The sequence below is a fragment of the Coregonus clupeaformis genome, chromosome 12 (assembly GCF_020615455.1).
Source record: "Coregonus clupeaformis isolate EN_2021a chromosome 12, ASM2061545v1, whole genome shotgun sequence".
In the NCBI taxonomy this organism is placed as follows: Eukaryota; Metazoa; Chordata; class Actinopteri; order Salmoniformes; family Salmonidae; genus Coregonus; species Coregonus clupeaformis.
The window spans coordinates 235,001-255,678 of record NC_059203.1 but is presented as its reverse complement, the minus strand read 5'-3'; the positions used below and the strand labels follow the sequence as shown (position 1 = coordinate 255,678).

The following is a 20,678-nucleotide window of genomic DNA, read 5'->3' as shown; positions in this document are numbered from 1 at the left end:
GTATGTAGTAATGTAATGTAATGTAGCTGTGTGTATGTAGTAATGTAATGTAGCTGTGTATGTAGTAATGTAATGTAATGTAGCTGTGTGTATGTAGTAATGTAATGTAGCTGTGTGTATGTAGTAATGTAATGTAATGTAGCTGTGTGTATGTAGTAATGTAATGTAATGTAGCTGTGTGTATGTAGTAATGTAATGTAGCTGTGTGTATGTAGTAATGTAATGTAGCTGTGTGTATGTAGTAATGTAATGTAGCTGTGTGTATGTAGTAATGTAATGTAGCTGTGTGTATGTAGTAATGTAATGTAGCTGTGTGTATGTAGTAATGTAATGTAGCTGTGTGTATGTAGTAATGTAATGTAGCTGTGTGTGTAGTAATGTAATGTAGCTGTGTGTATGTAGTAATGTAATGTAATGTAGCTGTGTGTATGTAGTAATGTAATGTAATGTAGCTGTGTGTATGTAGTAATGTAATGTAGCTGTGTGTATGTAGTAATGTACCGTAATGTAGCTGTGTGTATGTAGTAATGTAATGTAGCTGTGTGTATGTAGTAATGTAATGTAGCTGTGTGTATGTAGTAATGTAATGTAATGTAGCTGTGTGTATGTAGTAATGTAATGTAGCTGTGTGTATGTAGTAATGTAATGTAATGTAGCTGTGTGTATGTAGTAATGTAATGTAGCTGTGTGTATGTAGTGATGTAATGTAGCTGTGTGTATGTAGTAATGTAATGTAGCTGTGTGTATGAAGTAATGTAATGTAGCTGTGTGTATATAGTAATGTAATGTAGCTGTGTGTATGTAGTAATGTAATGTAATGTAGCTGTGTGTATGTAGTAATGTAATGTAGCTGTGTGTATGTAGTAATGTAATGTAGCTGTGTGTATGTAGTAATGTAATGTAATGTAGCTGTGTGTATGTAGTAATGTAATGTAGCTGTGTGTATGTAGTAATGTAATGTAATGTAGCTGTGTGTATGTAGTAATGTAATGTGGCTGTGTGTATGTAGTAATGTAATGTAGCTGTGTGTATGTAGTAATGTAATGTAATGTAGCTGTGTGTATGTAGTAATGTAATTTAGCTGTGTGTATGTAGTAATGTAATGTAATGTAGCTGTGTGTATGTAGTAATGTAATGTAGCTGTGTGTATGTAGTAATGTAATTTAGCTGTGTGTATGTAGTAATGTAATGTAATGTAGCTGTGTGTATGTAGTAATGTAATGTAGCTGTGTGTATGTAGTAATGTAATGTAGCTGTGTGTATGTAGTAATGTAATGTAGCTGTGTGTATGTAGTAATGTAATGTAGCTGTGTGTATGTAGTAATGTAATGTAGCTGTGTGTATGTAGTAATGTAATGTAGCTGTGTGTATGTAATGTAATGTAATGTAGCTGTGTGTATGTAGTAATGTAATGTAGCTGTGTGTATGTAGTAATGTAATGTAGATGTGTGTATGTAGTAATGTAATGTAATGTAGCTGTGTGTATGTAGTAATGTAATGTAAGGCCATATGACAATTCATGTTATGTTGTTCTTCAGTTGTTTTCCAGGCAACACCTTAGTCTAATAACAAATAAACAATGGTTAAAAACAAACATAAAACTAACGTGTCTAATCAAATCAAAAGGACTAATGTCTATATATTCACATATATTTTGTTTATAATAAAAAACTAGTAAAAATGTATAATAATGAATTATTAAGGGAGAAAAAAAGGATACAAAAAGTATTCATGTAAAAGGCTATGTACAAGCTACATTCTACATACTGTACTGTGAATAATAATCCATAGAAACAATGCATATTTCAGAGGTGTAGGTTATGTTGCTGCCTTAAACCCAACAGAAGAGTGAAAGTACCCCCATGTAGCCACAAAGCGAGAGATGGATGAGGCCAGTCATTATAATCACCATAACAATAATAATACATGGGATTTATATCATTATCATTGGGTCTCCAGGTCCCATCATTAGTGTTTTAATAATGTCACAATCCTCCTTTAGTTAGATATGGGCCCTGGTCAAAAGTTGTCCACTACATAGGGGATAGGGTGCCATTTGGAATACAGTAAATAGTTTTAATTTACTGGCAATACAGTCATTGTTAGATTAGGGGATATTAATATGTAAACACCAAAGTAATCCTTATTAAATAATGCATGACAATGATACCACATTATATCACTTTGAAGATAATTTACTGTGACTGTCAGCTGAGGTCATATACTGTGTGTGCTTATTTAGAACAATATTACACAGTTGGTTATTATGTGTTTACTGTCTTTAAGTAGCCAATTCATATGGGTCTATAATAATGCTGATATGTCTGTTTGGGTGTGAAAACATGAGTTCAAAGAAAGACACCATTCCTTATTGTGTTTCTTTTTTTTTAAACGTTCAAACTACCAGAGACATCCGGTTGAACACTGGAACCATCATCATATTGGCATCTGACATTACTATGAAAATCCCTTCAATTGTTTCATAAAGGGCCTTCCTTTGTCTTTCCTCTCTATGACATGAAACATTATATTAAGACAATAAATATCATAACTGATAGTGCTTAGCAAACAAAGGAATAGCGTGGAGGCGAATGTATCTAGTGAAGGTCTGGGTCTAGCGTGGAGAAATACAGTCTGTTTGTGCTAACATTCCACTCCTTGTCGTGCCTAACATGTTTGGGGTGGAATGTTAGCACAAACACACTGTATTTCAGGTTAGGTCTGGTCTGGGGAGGACAGAAAGCAACAGGGGATACTTTCAGGGTCCTGGAATGACTGCAATGTACTTCTAGCCTTAGTCCCAAAGCGGCACACTATTCCCTATATAGTGCACTACTTTGACCAGGACCCTATTGGTGACCAGTGCACGATGTAGGGGGATAGGGTGCCATTTGGACCGCAGGCCTAGTTGAACTCTAGCGTAGCGACCCCCTGATAAACAGACTGTAGTAAAATGACACATTTTTATTTAAAAATATTTCTAGCAAGTATTCTGTACACTTTAAGTAGAGGCAAAACCCACGTTGACTGTTTCAGTCTGTCTGTCAGCCCAGCACCAAATCAAAGGAAAGGAGATGGAAACGGGGCCAGTTCATAGGCTAATAGTACTGCAGGAGCCAATGGCAGTGCTCCTCAGTGAGTCACTTCCTGTTACAGGAGGAGCTTCCCGTTACGGTGGATCTTCAGGATCTTTCCCAGTCTCTGTTTGGCCGTCGCCATTCCTTTCTTTAGCCGCTTCGCTGTGGGGGAGAGAGACAGAGAGCAGAAAGAGTTATACACACCTTCAACAGCAACTATCTCTTCCATTGATTAGTACAATGTGGATGTGAAAAATGGGGGCACAAGTGTATATAGTAGGGGTGACAGGGTAAATAGTAGGGGCACCAGTGTATATAGTAGGGGCACCAGTGTATATAATAGGGGCACCAGTGTATATAGTAGGGGTGACAGGGTAAATAGTAGGGGCACCAGTGTATATAGTAGGGGCACCAGTGTATATAATAGGGGCACCAGTGTATATAGTAGGGGCACCAGTGTATATAGTAGGGGCACCAGTGTATATAGTAGGGGCACCAGTGTATAGAGTAGGGGCACCAGTGTATATAGTAGGGGCACCAGTGTATATAGTAGGGGCACCAGTGTATATAGTAGGGGCACCAGTGTATATAGTAGGGGTACCAATGTATATAGTAGGGGTGACAGGGTATATAGTAGGGGCACCAGTGTATATAGTAGGGGCACCAGTGTATATAAGAGGGGCACCAGTGTATATAATAGGGGCACCATTGTATATAGTAGGGGCACCAGTGTATATAATAGGGGCACCAGTGTATATAGTAGGGGCACCAGTGTATATAGTAGGGGCACCAGTGTATATAGTAGGGGCACCAGTGTATATAGTAGGGGCGACAGGGTATATAGTAGGGGCACCAGTGTATATAGTAGGGGCACCAGTGTATATAGTAGGGGTGACAGGGTATATAGTAGGGGCACCAGTGTATATAGTAGGGGCACCAGTGTATATAGTAGGGGCACCAGTGTATATAGTAGGGGAACAAGTGTATATAGTAGGGGCACCAGTGTATATAGTAGGGGTACCAGTGTATATAGTAGGGGCACCAGTGTATATAGTAGGGGCACCAGTGTATATAGTAGGGGCACCAGTGTATATAGTAGGGGCGACAGGGTATATAGTAGGGGCACCAGTGTATATAGTAGGGGCACCAGTGTATATAGTAGGGGTGACAGGGTATATAGTAGGGGCACCAGTGTATATAGTAGGGGCACCAGTGTATATAGTAGGGGCACCAGTGTATATAGTAGGGGAACAAGTGTATATAGTAGGGGCACCAGTGTATATAGTAGGGGTACCAGTGTATATAGTAGGGGCACCAGTGTATATAGTAGGGGCACCAGTGTATATAGTAGGGGCACCAGGGTATATAGTAGGGGCACCAGTGTATATAATAGGGGCACCAGTGTATATAATATAGTAGGGGCACCAGTGTATATAGTAGGGGCACCAGTGTATATAGTAGGAGCACCAGTGTATATAGTAGGGGCACCAGTGTATATAATATAGTAGGGGAACCAGTGTATATAGTAGGGGCACCAGTGTATATAGTAGGGGCACCAGTGCATATAATAGGGGCACCAGTGTATATAATAGGGGCACCAGTGTATATAGTAGGGGCACCAGGGTATATAGTAGGGGCACCAGTGTATATAGTAGGGGCACCAGTGTATATAGTAGGGGAACAAGTGTATATAGTAGGGGCACCAGTGTATATAGTAGGGGTACCAGTGTATATAGTAGGGGCACCAGTGTATATAGTAGGGGCACCAGTGTATATAATATAGTAGGGGCACCAGTGTATATAGTAGGGGCACCAGTGTATATAGTAGGAGCACCAGTGTATATAGTAGGGGCACCAGTGTATATAATATAGTAGGGGAACCAGTGTATATAGTAGGGGCACCAGTGTATATAGTAGGGGCACCAGTGCATATAATAGGGGCACCAGTGTATATAATAGGGGCACCAGTGTATATAGTAGGGGCACCAGGGTATATAGTAGGGGCACCAGTGTATATAGTAGGGGCACCAGTGTATATAGTAGGGGTACCAGTGTATATAGTAGGGGCACCAGTGTATATAATATAGTAGGGGCACCAGTGTATATAGTAGGGGCACCATTGTATATAGTAGGGGCACCAGTGTATATAGTAGGGGCACCAGTGTATATAGTAGGGGCACCAGTGTATATAGTAGGGGAACCAGTGTATATAGTAGGGGCACCCGTGTATATAATAGGGGCACCAGTGTATATAGTAGGGGCACCAGTGTATATAGTAGGGGCACCAGTGTATATAATATAGTAGGGGCACCAGTGTATATAGTAGGGGTGACAGGGTATATAGTAGGGGCACCAGTGTATATAGTAGGGGCACCAGGGTATATAGTAGGGGCACCAGTGTATATAGTAAGGGCACCAGTGTATATAGTAGGGCGGCAGGTAGCTTAGTGGGTAAGAGCGTTGTGCCAGTAACCGAAAGGTCGCTGGTTCTAATCCCCGAGCCGATTAGGTGAAAAATCTGTCGGTGCCCTTGAGCAAGGCACTTAACCCTAATTGCTCCTGTAAGTCGCTCTGGATAAGAGCGTCTGCTAAATGACTAATTAATTATTATAAATTATTAGGGGCACCAGTGTATATAGTAGGGGCACCAGTGTATATAATATAGTAGGGGCACCAGTGTATATAATATAGTAGGGGCACCAGTGTATATAGTAGGGGCACCAGTGCATATAATAGGGGCACCAGTGTATATAATAGGGGCACCAGTGTATATAGTAGGGGCACCAGGGTATATAGTAGGGGCACCAGTGTATATAGTAGGGGTACCAGTGTATATAGTAGGGGCACCAGTGTATATAGTAGGGGCACCAGTGTATATAATATAGTAGGGGCACCAGTGTATATAGTAGGGGCACCAGTGTATATAGTAGGGGCACCAGTGCATATAATAGGGGCACCAGTGTATATAATAGGGGCACCAGTGTATATAGTAGGGGCACCAGGGTATATAGTAGGGGCACCAGTGTATATGATATAGTAGGGGCACCAGTGTATATAAAATGGGCCCCAGTGTATATAATAGGGGCACCAGTGTATATAATAGAGGCAACAGTGTATATAATAGAGACACCAGTGTATATAGTAGGGGCACCAGTGTATATAATAGGGGCACCAGTGTATATAGTAGGGGCACCAGTGTATATAGTAGGGGCACCAGTGTATATAGTAGGGGCACCAGTGTATATAGTAGGGGCACCAGTGTATATAGTAGGGGCACCAGTGTATATAGTAGGGGCACCATTGTATATAATAGGGGCACCAGTGTATATAGTAGGGGCACCAGTGTATATAATAGGGGCACCAGTGTATATAGTAGGGGCACCAGTGTATATAGTAGGGGCACCAGTGTATATAGTAGGGGCACCAGTGTATATAGTAGGGGCACCAGTGTATATAGTAGGGATACCAGTGTATATAGTAGGGGCACCAGTGTATATAGTAGGGGCACCAGTGTATATAGTAGGGGCACCAGTGTATATAATAGGGGCACCAGTGTATATACACTGCTCAAAAAAATTAAGGAAACACTAAAATAACACATCCTAGATCTGAATGAATGAAATAATGTTATTAAATACTTTTTTATTTACATAGTTGAATGTGCTGACAACAAAATCACACAAAAATTATCAATGGAAATCAAATTTATCAACCCATGGAGGTCTGGATTTGGAGTCACCCTCAAAATTAAAGTGGAAAACCACACTACAGGCTGATCCCTCTTTGATGTAATGTCCTTAAAACAAGTCAAACTGAGGCTCAGTAGTGTGTGTGGCCTCCACGTGCCTGTATGACCTCCCTACAACGCCTGGGCATGCTCCTGATGAGGTGGCGGATGGTCTCCTGAGGACTCTCCTCCCAGACCTGGACTAAAGCATCCGCCAACTCCTGGACAGTCTGTGGTGCAACGTGGCGTTGGTGGATGGAGCGAGACAAGATGTCCCAGATGTGCTCAATTGGATTCAGGTCTTGGGAACGGGTGGGCCAGTCCATAGCATCAACGCCTTCCTCTTGCAGGAACTGCTGACACACTCCAGCCACATGAGGTCTAGCATTGTCTTGCATTAGGAGGAACCCAGGGCCAACCGCACCAGCATATGTTCTCACAAGGGGTCTGAGGATCTCATCTCGGTACCTAATGGCAGTCAGGCTACCTCTGGCGAGCACATGGAGGGCTGTGCGGCCCCCCAAAGAAATGCCACCCCACACCATGACTGACCCACCGCCAAACCGGTCATGCTGGAGGATGTTGCAGGCAGCAGAACGTTCTCCACGGCGTTTCCAGACTCTGTCACGTCTGTCACATGTGCTCAGTGTGAACCTGCTTTCATCTGTGAAGAGCACAGGGCGCCAGTGGCGAATTTGCCAATCTTGGTGTTCTCTGGCAAATGCCAAACGTCCTGCACGGTGTTGGGCTGTAAGCACAACCCCCACCTGTGGACGTCGGGCCCTCATACCACCCTCATGGAGTCTGTTTCTGACCGTTTGAGCAGACATATGCACATTTGTGGCCTGCTGGAGGTCATTTTGCAGGGCTCTGGCAGTGCTCCTCCTGCTCCTCCTTGCACAAAGGCGGAGGTAGCAGTCCTGCTGCTGGGTTGTTGCCATCCTACGGCCTCCTCCACGTCTCCTGATGTACTGGCCTGTCTCCTGGTAGCGCCTCCATGCTCTGGACACTACGCTGACAGACACAGTAAACCATCTTGCCACAGCTCGCATTGATGTGCCATCCTGGATGAGCTGCACTACCTGAGCCACTTGTGTGGGTTGTAAACTCCGTCTCATGCTACCACTAGAGTGAAAGCACTGCCAGCATTCAAAAGTGACCAAAACATCAGCCAGGAAGCATAGGAACTGAGAAGTGGTCTGTGGTCACCACCTGCAAAACCAGTCCTTTATTGGGGGTGTCTTGCTAATTGCCTATAATGTCCACCTGTTGTCTAGTCCATTTGCACAACAGCATGTGACATGTATTGTCAATCAGTGTTGCTTCCTAAGTGGACAGTTTGATTTCACAGAAGTGTGATTGACTTGGAGTTACATTGTGTTGTTTAAGTGTTCCCTTTATTTTTTGAGCAGTGTAGTAGGGGCACCAGTGCATTTGGAAAGTATTCAGACCCCTTGACTTTTTCCACATTTTGTTACGTTACAGCCTTATTCTAAAATGGATTAAATTGTTTGTATTCCTCATCAATCTACACACAATACCCCATAATGACAAATCAAAAACAGGTTTTTAAACATTTATGCTAATTTATTAAAAATAAAAAATGGAAATAATACATTTACATAAGTATTCAGACCCTTTACTCAGTACTTAGTTGAAGCACCTTTGGCAGCGATTACAGCCTCAAGTCTTCTTGGGTATGACGCTACAAGCTTGGCACACCTGTATTTGGGGAGTTTCTCCCATAATTCTCTGCAGATCCTCTCAAACTTTGTCAGGTTGGATGGGGAGCGTAGCGGCACAGCTATTTTTAGGTCTCTCCAGAGAGGTTAGATCGGGTTCAAGTCCTGGCTCGCCCACTCAAGGACATTCAGACTTTTCCCGAAGCCACTCCTGCGTTGTCTTGGCTGTGTACTTAGGGTCGTTCTCATGTTGGAAGGTGAACCTTCGCCCCAGTCTGAGGTCCTGAGCGCTCTGGAGCAGGTTTTCATCAAGGATCTCTCTGTACTTTGCATCCCCACAGCATGACGCTGCCACTACCATGCTTCACAATAGGGATGGTGCTAGGTTTCCTCCAGACTTGGCTTCCAGGCCAAAGAGTTCAATCTTGGTTTTATCAGAGTAGAGAATCTTGTTTCTCATGGTCTGAGAGTCCGAGAGGGCTGTCATTTGCCTTTAACTGAGGAGTGGCTTCCGTCTGGCCACTAATAAAGGCCTGATTGGTGGAGTGCTGCAGAGATGGTTGTCCTTCAGGAAGGTTCTCCCATCTCCACAGAGGAACTCTGGAGCTCTGTCAGAGTGACCATCGGGTTCTTGGTCACCTCCCTGACCAAGGCCCTTCTCCCCCCATTGCTCAGTTTGGCCGGGCAGCCAGGTCTAGGAAGAGTCTTGGTTGTTCCAAACTTCTTCCATTTAAGAATGATGGAGGCCACTGTGTTCTTGGGGACCTTCAATGCTGCAGAAATGTTTTGGTACCCTTCCCCAGATCTGTGCCTCGACACAATCCTGTCTCGGAGCTCTACGGACAATTCCTTCGACCTCATGGCTTGGTTTTTGCTCTGACATGCACTGTCAACTGTGGGACCTTATATAGACAGGTGTGTGCATTTCCACGGGTGGACTCCAATCAAGTTGTAGAAACATCTCAAGGATGATCAGTGGAAACAGGATGCACCTGAGCTCAATTTTGAGTTTCACAGCAAAGGGTCTGAATACTTATGTAAATAAAGTATTTCTGTTTTTTATTTTTAATACATTTGCACAAATAAATAGAAACCAGTTTCTGCTTTGTCGTTATGGTGTATTGTGTGTAGATTGATAAGGACATTTTTTTATTTAATCCATTTTAGAATAAGGCTGTAAAGTAACAATGTGGAAAAGGTCAAGGGGTCTGAATACTTTCTGAATGCTCTGTATATAGTAGGAGCACCAGTGTATATATATATATATTGTTATTTTTTATTTAACTAGGCAAGTCAGTTAAGAACAAATTCTTATTTACAATGACGGCCTACACCGGCCAAACCCGGACGACGCTGGGCCAATTGTGCGCCGCCCTATGGGACTCCCAATCACGGCCGGATTGTGATACAGCCTGGAATCGAACCAGGGTCTGTAGTGACGCCTCAAGCACTGAGATACAGTGCCTTAGACCGCTGCGCCTCTCAGGAGCCCTGAGTATATAGTAGGGGCACCAGTGTACATTGGTAAATCGTCCCCGGTCTATCCGGCTAGAAGGACCATTTAGTAACAATGGAAAGCAACAGGAAATCTTGTTAGGCGTGAGGCATAAATAACTTGAAAGGATCTTTACTGAATGTTACCACACCAACCAACAGTATGGAATGCATGTGTGGTATTTCACAGTGGATGAAATCACTTACCTTCGCCTTTTGCATCGCCCTTTCCTACTCCTCCTGCTCCTCCTCCGGCTCCTCCTCCGGCTCCTCCTCCGGCTCCTCCTCCTGCTCCTCCTCCGGCTCCTCCTCCGGCTCCTCCTCCTCCTCCTCCTCCTCCTCCGGCTCCTCGCTCCCCCTTGGCTGTGTTGTTGTTATTGTTGTGAGATGATGAAAATGTGGAGGGTCGTCTCTGTGTAAGGAAGACTCCAGGGGCCATGGGCTGGGGCCCCCCAGCCTGCTTCCCTCCTGCCCCAGAGGAGTACTCGTGGTCGGTCTGGCCTGGCTCTGAGTCCCGGCCCGCATCTGGCTCTGGAGAACTGCTGTCCCTGCTCAGCTTCCTCGCTGGTTCCTCATCTTCCTCCTCCTCCCTCACGGCAGCAGGGGGCTTCTTCTTCTTTTTGGTGCTCTTCTGCTTTTTCTTGGTCTTCTGCTGCTCCTTCTGGGAGAAAACAAATATTAACACAGAACCCCATAACCCTAACCCTGAGGAGAGATGACTAGAGGAACATAACCCTAACCCTGAGGAGAGATGACTAGAGGAACATAACCCTAACCCTGAGGAGAGATGACTAGAGGAACATAACCCTAACCCTGAGGTGAGATGACTAGAGGAACATAACCCTAACCCTGAGGAGAGATGACTAGAGGAACATAACCCTAACCCTGAGGAGATGACTAGAGGAACATAACCCTAACCCTGAGGAGAGATGACTAGAGGAACATAACCCTAACCCTGAGGAGAGATGACTAGAGGAACATAACCCTAACCCTGAGGAGAGATGACTAGAGGAACATAACCCTAACCCTGAGGAGAGATGACTAGAGGAACATAACCCTAACCCTGAGGAGAGATGACTAGAGGAACATAACCCTAACCCTGAGGAGAGATGACTAGAGGAACATAACCCTAACCCTGAGGAGAGATGACTAGAGGAACATAACCCTAACCCTGAGGAGAGATGACTAGAGGAACATAACCCTAACCCTGAGGAGAGATGACTAGAGGAACATAACCCTAACCCTGAGGAGAGATGACTAGAGGAACATAACCCTAACCCTGAGGAGAGATGACTAGAGGAACATAACCCTAACCCTGAGGAGAGATGACTAGAGGAACATAACCCTAACCCTGAGGAGAGATGACTAGAGGAACATAACCCTAACCCTGAGGAGAGATGACTAGAGGAACATAACCCTAACCCTGAGGAGATGCTGCTCCACTTGGAGCTGAAAGGAATAAGTGAAGTCAATATAGAGAGAAGTGGAGAGACGAGTGTGTCACTTTTTTTTAGGCTATTCTTTGAGCAAGCTCTTCCCAACTAACCTGGTGTGAGAGTTTGGCTGCGGCAGCCGCCAGTCCTGTCTCTATTGATGCTACTCGCGCTCCTTCTCTGGCCGGCCTCGCCTGACGAAGCACAGAGGGACCGACACGCGCTGCAACCACAGAGACAGCATAACACTCACTTCACAGCTCAGACAACACATTCACATCATCTATACTGAACAAAAACATAAACGCAACATGCAACAATTTCAAAGACTTTACTGAGTTACAGTTTATATGAGGAAATCAGTCAATTCAAAGATATTCATTAGGCCCTAATCTATGGATTTCATATGACTAGGAATACAGATATGAATCTAATGGTCACAGATACCTACACAATTCAAAAGGCACTCGCACATTTAACCTTCTTTGTTGCAGGTGCCATGGTAACAGTTGAATAAGATGAGAAAGAAGAAGAAATCTGCACACTGCTCTTGATGGTATCACTGCTCTTGATGGTATCACTGCTCTTGATGGTATCACTGCTCTTGATGGTATCACTGCTCTTGCTAGTATCACTGCTCTTGATGGTATCACTGCTCTTGCTAGTATCGCTGCTCTTGATGGTATCACTGCTCTTGCTGGTATCACTGCTCTTGATGGTATCACTGCTCTTGATAGTATCACTGCTCTTGCTAGTATCACTGCTCTTGATGGTATCACTGCTCTTGATGGTATCACTGCTCTTGCTGGTATCACTGCTCTTGATGGTATCAATGCTCTTGATGGTATCACTGCTCTTGCTAGTATCACTGCTCTTGTCTTGATAGTATCACTGCTCTTGATGGTATCACTGCTCTTGCTAGTATCACTGCTCTTGTCTTGCTAGTATCACTGCTCTTGATGGTATCACTGCTCTTGATAGTACCACAGCTCTTGATGGTATCACTGCTCTTGCTAGTATCACTGCTCTTGATGGTATCACTGCTCTTGCTGGTATCACTGCTCTTGCTAGTATCACTGCTCTTGATGGTATCACTGCTCTTGCTGGTATCACTGCTCTTGATGGTATCACTGCTCTTGATGGTATCACTGCTCTTGCTGGTATCACTGCTCTTGCTGGTATCACTGCTCTTGATAGTATCACTGCTCTTTAATAAGCTTTACTTATCGGCCTCAAGGCCTTCGTCAGAGTGTTTATAATTTCCACCCTTATGTGGACATTGCTCCACCCACATGGGGTTGGAGTCGAGGGAAAATAAGCAAGCGTTACCAAATATAACAATGTGCATTTCTTAAGTATTCTAATACAGTGTGTACATAAAACGTATTAAACACGTCTGTAAAACCACAATGAGGACATTGACCTATCAAGTAAGCTTTCATAAATCATTGGCTACCGTGAAAGACAAAAAACGTCAGAGTCATCTGAAGTGGCGGCATTAACTCATGTTCACATTTCCACCATGACATGCATGGCTTCCCCGAGCGGAGCAGTGGTCTACGGCATAGACCTCTGGATAAGAGCATGCATGGCTTCCCCGAGCGGTGGTCTACGGCATAGACCTCTGGATAAGAGCATGCATGGCTTCCCCGAGCGGCCCAGTGGTCTACGGCATAGACCTCTGGATAAGAGCATGCATGGCTTCCCCGAGCGGCCCAGTGGTCTACGGCATAGACCTCTGGATAAGAGCATGCATGGCTTCCCCGAGCGGCCCAGTGGTCTACGGCATAGACCTCTGGATAAGAGCATGCATGGCTTCCCCGAGCGGCCCAGTGGTCTCACGGCATAGACCTCTGGATAAGAGCATGCATGGCTTCCCGAGCGGCCCAGTGGTCTACGGCATAGACCTCTGGATAAGAGCATGCATGGCTTCCCCGAGCGGCCCAGTGGTCTACGGCATAGACCTCTGGATAAGAGCATGCATGGCTTCCCCGAGCGGCCCAGTGGTCTACGGCATAGACCTCTGGATAAGAGCATGCATGGCTTCCCCGAGCGGCCCAGTGGTCTACGGCATAGACCTCTGGATAAGAGCATGCATGGCTTCCCCGAGCGGTGGTCTACGGCATAGACCTCTGGATAAGAGCATGCATGGCTTCCCCGAGCGGCGCAGTGGTCTACGGCATAGACCTCTGGATAAGAGCATGCGTGGCTTCCCCGAGCGGCCCAGTGGTCTACGGCATAGACCTCTGGATAAGAGCATGCATGGCTTCCCGAGCGGTGGTCTACGGCATAGACCTCTGGATAAGAGCATGCATGGCTTCCCCGAGCGGCGCAGTGGTCTACGGCATAGACCTCTGGATAAGAGCATGCATGGCTTCCCCGAGCGGTGGTCTACGGCATAGACCTCTGGATAAGAGCATGCATGGCTTCCCCGAGCGGCCCAGTGGTCTACGGCATAGACCTCTGGATAAGAGCATGCGTGGCTTCCCCGAGCGGCCCAGTGGTCTACGGCATAGACCTCTGGATAAGAGCATGCATGGCTTCCCCGAGCGGTGGTCTACGGCATAGACCTCTGGATAAGAGCATGCATGGCTTCCCCGAGCGGCGCAGTGGTCTACGGCATAGACCTCTGGATAAGAGCATGCATGGCTTCCCCGAGCGGTGGTCTACGGCATAGACCTCTGGATAAGAGCATGCATGGCTTTCCCGAGCGGCCCAGTGGTCTACGGCATAGACCTCTGGATAAGAGCATGCATGGCTTCCCCGAGCGGCCCAGTGGTCTACAGCATAGACCTCTGTATAAGAGCATCTGCTAAATGACTAGAATGTAAATGGGCATTTCATCATTAAGACATTTAGGGAATAATGTCTGGAGGGTGAACATCCAAAAACAGTATTATTTATATCACCTCCCCTGTCTGATATCTTGACTTTCTCTTTGCCACAAAATGTAAAAGGTAGAAATGTCATGTTGTAGGTCATTAAAATGTACTGCGACTGGATAATCCCTGTCGTTTCTCCCGATTGAACTTTTATGTTCACTAATTCTGTCTGAGAGAATGAGAGGTTTTACCTACATGACACAGCCCACATGGACATTTAATCATGTAGATAACATGGGGTGGTGGAGCACCTAATCATGTCCTTTATTTGGAACCGTTTTCCTGTATGTGGGTGGCAGGAATGTTCACACTTCATCATGTTGTTGCACTGTGCGCAACCTCTGCATTTATAGCTACCATTCGGAAGAGGGCGTAACAGAGCCTGGCTCATTTTCTTTAGTGGCTGGCAGTTGGCATGGAACAATTTGGCTGGCAGTTGGCATGGAACAATTTGGCTGGCAGTTGGCAGGGAACAATTTGGCTGGCAGTTGGCATGGAACAATTTGGCTGGCAGTTGGTATGGAACAATTTGGCTGGCAGTTGGCAGGGAACAATTTGGCTGGCAGTTGGCATGGAACAATTTGGCTGGCAGTTGGTATGGAACAATTTGGCTGGCAGTTGGCAGGGAACAATTTGGCTGGCAGTTGGCATGGAACAATTTGGCTGGCAGTTGGCAGGGAACAATTTGGCTGGCAGTTTGCATGGAACAATTTGGCTGGCAGTTGGCATGGACCAATTTGGCTGGCAGTTGGCATGGACCAATTTGGCTGGCAGTTGGCAGGGAACAATTTGTCGCGTAAATTGCGACCTCTCCTATATACAATAAGTGGTGGATTCTTAAATTCAGCTGGCAGAGCTGGTCCCATGATAAAACATGCCAGTGTTTCTTGCTGGTCCCATGATAAAACATGCCAGTGTTTCTTGCTGGTCCCATGATAAAACATGCCAGTGTTTCTTGCTGGTCCGATGATAAAACAAGCCAGTGTTTCTTGCTGGTCCCATGATAAAACATGCCAGTGTTTCTTGCTGGTCCCATGATAAAACATGCCAGTGTTTCTTGCTGGTCCCATGATAAAACATGCCAGTGTTTCTTGCTGGTCCCATGATAAAACATGCCAGTGTTTCTTGCTGGTCCCATGATAAAACATGCCAGTGTTTCTTGCTGGTCCCATGATAAAACATGCCAGTGTTTCTTGCTGGTCCCATGATAAAACATGCCAGTGTTTCTTGCTGGTCCCATGATAAAACATGCCAGTGTTTCTTGCTGGTCCCATGATAAAACATCCCAGTGTTTCTTGCTTTGTCCCAAGATAAAACATCTGTACTGCCTTGCGGTCGGAGGCCGAGCAGTTGCCATACCAGGCGGTGATGCAACCAGTCAGGATGCTCTCGATGGTGCAGCTGTAGAATTTTTTGAGGATCTGAGGACTCATGCCAAATCTTTTCAGTCTCCTGAGGGGGAATAGGCTTTGTCGTGCCCTCTTCACGACTGTCTTGGTGTGTTTGGACCATGATAGTTTGTTGGTGATGTGGACACCAAGGAACTTTAAGCTCTCAACCTGTTCCACTGCAGCCCTGTCGATGAGAATGGGGTCTGTGGATGTGAGGCCGGTTGGACGTACTGCCAAATTCTCTAAAACGACACTGGAAGCGGCTTATGGTAGAGAAATTAACATTAAATTATCTGGCAACAGCTCTAGTGGACATTCCTGCAGTCAGTGTGCCAATTGTACGCTCCCTCAAAACTTGAGACATCTGTGGCATTGTGTTGTTTGGCAAAACTGCACATTTTAGAGTGGCCTTTTATTGCCCCAAGCACAAGGTGCACCTGTGGAATGATCATGCTGTTTAATCAGCTTCTTGATAAGCCACACCTGTCAGGTAGATGGATTATCTTGGAAAATGAGAAATGCTCACTAACAGGGATGTAAACAAATTAGTGCACCAAATTTGTGAGAAATGTCTGGGATCTTTTAATTAAGCTCATGAAACATGGGACCAACACTTTATAAGGAGTGTCTGAATCTTTCCTCTACAATGTAGTAGAGACAGGTGTAGTAGTGACAGGTGTAGTGTACCTGTGGGGCTGTATGGAGTGTCCTCTGAACCTTTCCTCTTCTTGGATCTGGATTTGAAGACAGGGTTATCCTCTTCAGACTCCAGAGACGGGTACACTGGAACAAACACCGACTGGTTAGTTAACACTCATAGACCCACACTGGCTGGCTGGCTGACTGACTGACTGACTGACTGACTGACGACTGACTGACTGGCTGGCTGGCTGGCTGGCTGGCTGGCTGGCTGGCTGGCTGGCTGGCTGGCTGACTGACTGACTGACTGACTGACTGACTGACTGACTGACTGACTGACTGACTGACTGACTGACTGACTGACTGACTGACTGACTGACTGACTGACTGACTGACTGACTGGCTGGCTGGCTGGCTGGCTGGCTGGCTGGCTGGCTGGCTGGCTGACTGACTGACTGACTGACTGACTGACTGGCTGGCTGGCTGGCTGGCTGGCTGGCTGGCTGGCTGGCTGGCTGACTGACTGACTGACTGACTGACTGGCTGGCTGACTGACTGACTGACTGACTGTCTGTGACTGACTGACAGTCTGTCTGTCTGTCTGTCTGTCTGTCAGTCTGTGTCAGTCTGTCTGTCAGTCTGTCTGTCTGTCTGTCTGTCTGTCTGTCTGTCTGTCTGTCTGTCTGTCAGTCTTCCCTTCTTCTCTTCATTTTCTAAAAGTGGCATATTTCTATCTAATGATATCACATAGCAGAGGCCAACCGATCTAATTGCTAATGTGAGGATGATGATGATGATGTGCATTCCTGTTCCAGTATTTGGTTTCCCCTCCATTAACACCAACATGCTGGATGATGTCTGCTCTCTCTCTCTCCAGCTGTGAAGCAGCTGTTCCCTCCCTCCCTCCCTCCCTCCCTCCCTCCCTCCACCTAGCTCTTTGAACACCACCAGTTAAGAGCACACACTCTGCTTTTTGATAATTAAATGATCAAGAAAAATCACGAGGTGTTTACAGACGAGGAGAATTCCGTGAGAACTCATAGAACACTACCTTGCTAGAGCTTGGGCTGGTGGTAATATAACTGGGGGGGTTCTAGAATGAGAACGTTCCTGCCACTAATGACTAATTAAGAGTTCTGGGATTCTGAAAGTATTTAAAACAACATATCTAAGTGAGTTAAACAGGCTGAGGGGGGCAATGGTGCTGTTGTTGGACAGGCCTCACAGGGAACACAGGGCAATCTGGAAGAGCTGGAGGACACAACTTAAGGGCAGAGGTTCGTAAAGGAGGCAGAGCGACCTAAACACATAGCCCTGTCATCTATCCTGGCTTCAATTAGACTGAGGCAGCCACATGTTAATACAACAGAGTTCAATCTGTTTTAAAGACACCTGCTAGCAGAGCAGAGTAGAGGGAAGGGTAGGGGCACTGCACCACTCTGCAGTCACAGACCATACAACCACTGTCTCAGCTTGGAACGCAGTAAGCTTCAGTCACAGACCATATAACCACTGTCTCAGCTTGGAACACAGTAAGCTTCAGTCACAGACCATATAACCACTGTCTCAGCTTGGAACGCAGTAAGCTTCAGTCACAGACCATATAACCACTGTCTCAGCTTGGAACACAGTAAGCTTCAGTCACAGACCATATAACCACTGTCTCAGCTTGGAACGCAGTAAGCTTCAGTCACAGACCATATAACCACTGTCTCAGCTTGGAACACAGTACGTTTCAGTCACAGACCATATAACCACTGTCTCAGCTTGGAACACAGTACGTTTCAGTCACAGACCATATAACCACTGTCTCAGCTTGGAACACAGTACGTTTCAGTCACAGACCATATAACCACTGTCTCAGCTTGGAACACAGTAAGCTTCAGTCACAGACCATATAACCACTGTCTCAGCTTAGAACACAGTGAGCTTCAGTCACAGACCATATAACCACTGTCTCAGCTTGGAACGCAGTAAGCTTCAGTCACAGACCATATAACCACTGTCTCAGCTTGGAACACAGTAAGCTTCAGTCACAGGCCATTAACCACTGTCTCAGCTTGGAACACAGTAAGCTTCAGTCACAGGCCATTAACCACTGTCTCAGTTAGGAACACTGTTAGCTTCAGTCACAGACCATATAACCACCTTCTCAGCTAGGAACACAGTTAGCTGCAGTCACAGACCCAGGACACCAAGATAACCTGCCTAAATGTCTACTGACCCGTAGCACTCACGTCTGTAGCCATGAAGTGCTTTGAAAGGCTGGTCATGGCTCACATCAACACCATTATCCCAGAAACCCTAGACCCACTCCAATATGCATACCTCCCCAACAGATCCACAGATGATGCAATCTCTATTCCACTCCACACTGCCCTTTCCCACCTGGACAAGAGGAACACCTATGTGAGAATGCTATTCATTGACTACAGCTCAGCATTCAACACCATGGTGCCCTCAAAGCACATCACTAAGCTAAGGATCCTGGGACTAAACACCTCCCTCTGCAACTGGATCCTGGACTTCCTGACGGGCCGCCCCCAGGTGTTAAGGGTAGGTAACAACACATCTGCCACACTGATCCTCAACACGGGGGCCCCCTCAGGGGTGCGTGCTCAGTCCCCCTCCTGTACTCTCTGTTCACCCATGACTGCATGGCCAGGCACGACTCCAACACCATCATTAAGTTTGCCGACGACACAACAGTGGTAGGCCTGATCACCGACAACGATGAGACAGCCTATAGGGAGGAGGTCAGAGACCTGGCCGTGTGGTGCCAGGATAACAACCTCTCCCTCAACGTGACCAAGACAAAGGAGATGATTGTGGACTACAGGAAAAAAAAGAGGACTGAGCACGCCCCCATTCTCATCGAAGGGGCTGTAGTGGAACAGGTTGAGAGCTTCAAGTTCCTTGGTGTCCACATTACCAACGAACTATCATGGTCCAAACACACCAAGACAGTCGTGAAGAGGGCACGACAAAGCCTATTCCCCCTCAGGAGACTGAAAAGATTTGGCATGAGTCCTCAGATCCTCAAAAAATTATACAGCTGCACCATCGAGAGCATCCTGACTGGTTGCATCACCGCCTGGTATGGCAACTGCTCGGCCTCTGACCGCAAGGCAGTACAGAGGGTAGTGCGTACGGCCCAGTACATCACTGGGGCCAAGCTTCCTGCCATCCAGGACCTCTATACCAGGCGGTGTCAGAGGAAGGCCCTCAAAATTGTCAAAGACTCCAGCCACCCTAGTCATAGACTGTTCTCTCTGCTACCGCACGGCAAGTGGTACCGGAGTGCCAAGTCTAGGTCCAAAAGACTTCTCAACAGCTCTAAAGAACCTGTCTTTAGGCCTGACAGTCATCAGCTAGTGAGATGAACATGTATCATATCTCTAATGGATAATGTATCATATCTCTAATGGATAATGTATCATATCTCTAATGGAACATGTATCATATCTCTAATGGATAATGTATCATATCTCTAATGGATAAAGTATCATATCTCTAATGGATAATGTATAATATCTCTAATGGATCATGTATCATATCTCTAATGGAACATGTACAATATCTCTAATGGATAATAGCTCTAATGGATAATGTATAATATCTCTAATGGATAATGTATAATATCTCTAATGGATCATGTATCATATCTCTAATGGAACATGTATAATATCTCTAATGGATAATATCTCTAATGGATAATGTATCATATCTCTAATGGATAATGTATCATATATCTAATGGAACATGTATCATATCTCTAATGGAACATGTATAATATCTCTAATGGATAATATCTCTAATGGATAATGTATCATATCTCTAATGGATAATGTATCATATATCTAATGGAACATGTATCATATCTCAATGGAACATGTATCATATCTCTAATGGAACATGTATCATATCTCTAATGGATAATGTATCATATCTCTAATGGATAATGTATCATCTCTCTAATGGAACATGTATCATATCTCTAATGGACAATGTATCATATCCCTAATGGATAATGTATCATATCTCTAATGGATAATGTATAATATCTCTAATGGATAATATCTCTAATGGATAATGTATAATATCTCTAATGGATCATGTATCATATCTCTAATGGAACATGTATAATATTTCTAATGGATAATATCTCTAATGGATAATGTATCATATCTCTAATGGATAATGTATCATATATCTAATGGAACATGTATCATATCTCTAATGGAACATGTATCATCTCTCTAATGGAACATGTAGCATATCTCTAATGGAACATGTATCATATCTCTAATGGATAATGTATCATCTCTCTAATGGGTAATGTATCATATCTCT

General features: G+C 45.1%; 1 protein-coding gene across 1 annotated transcript in view; it reads right to left on the bottom strand.

Moving 5' to 3' along the window:
• Positions 1-1,427: 1,427 nt before the first annotated feature.
• Positions 1,428-20,678, bottom strand: part of phf2 (PHD finger protein 2) — a 137,429-nt gene continuing 118,178 nt past the window's right edge. The window contains exons 19-22 of the mRNA XM_045223648.1: positions 16,374-16,469; positions 11,527-11,636; positions 10,337-10,641; positions 1,428-3,238 (exon numbers count right to left, since the gene is read on the bottom strand). Of these exons, the coding sequence (XP_045079583.1) occupies positions 3,151-3,238; positions 10,337-10,641; positions 11,527-11,636; positions 16,374-16,469 (599 nt within the window). The 3' untranslated portion in view covers positions 1,428-3,150. The remainder of the gene's footprint in view (positions 3,239-10,336; positions 10,642-11,526; positions 11,637-16,373; positions 16,470-20,678) is intronic.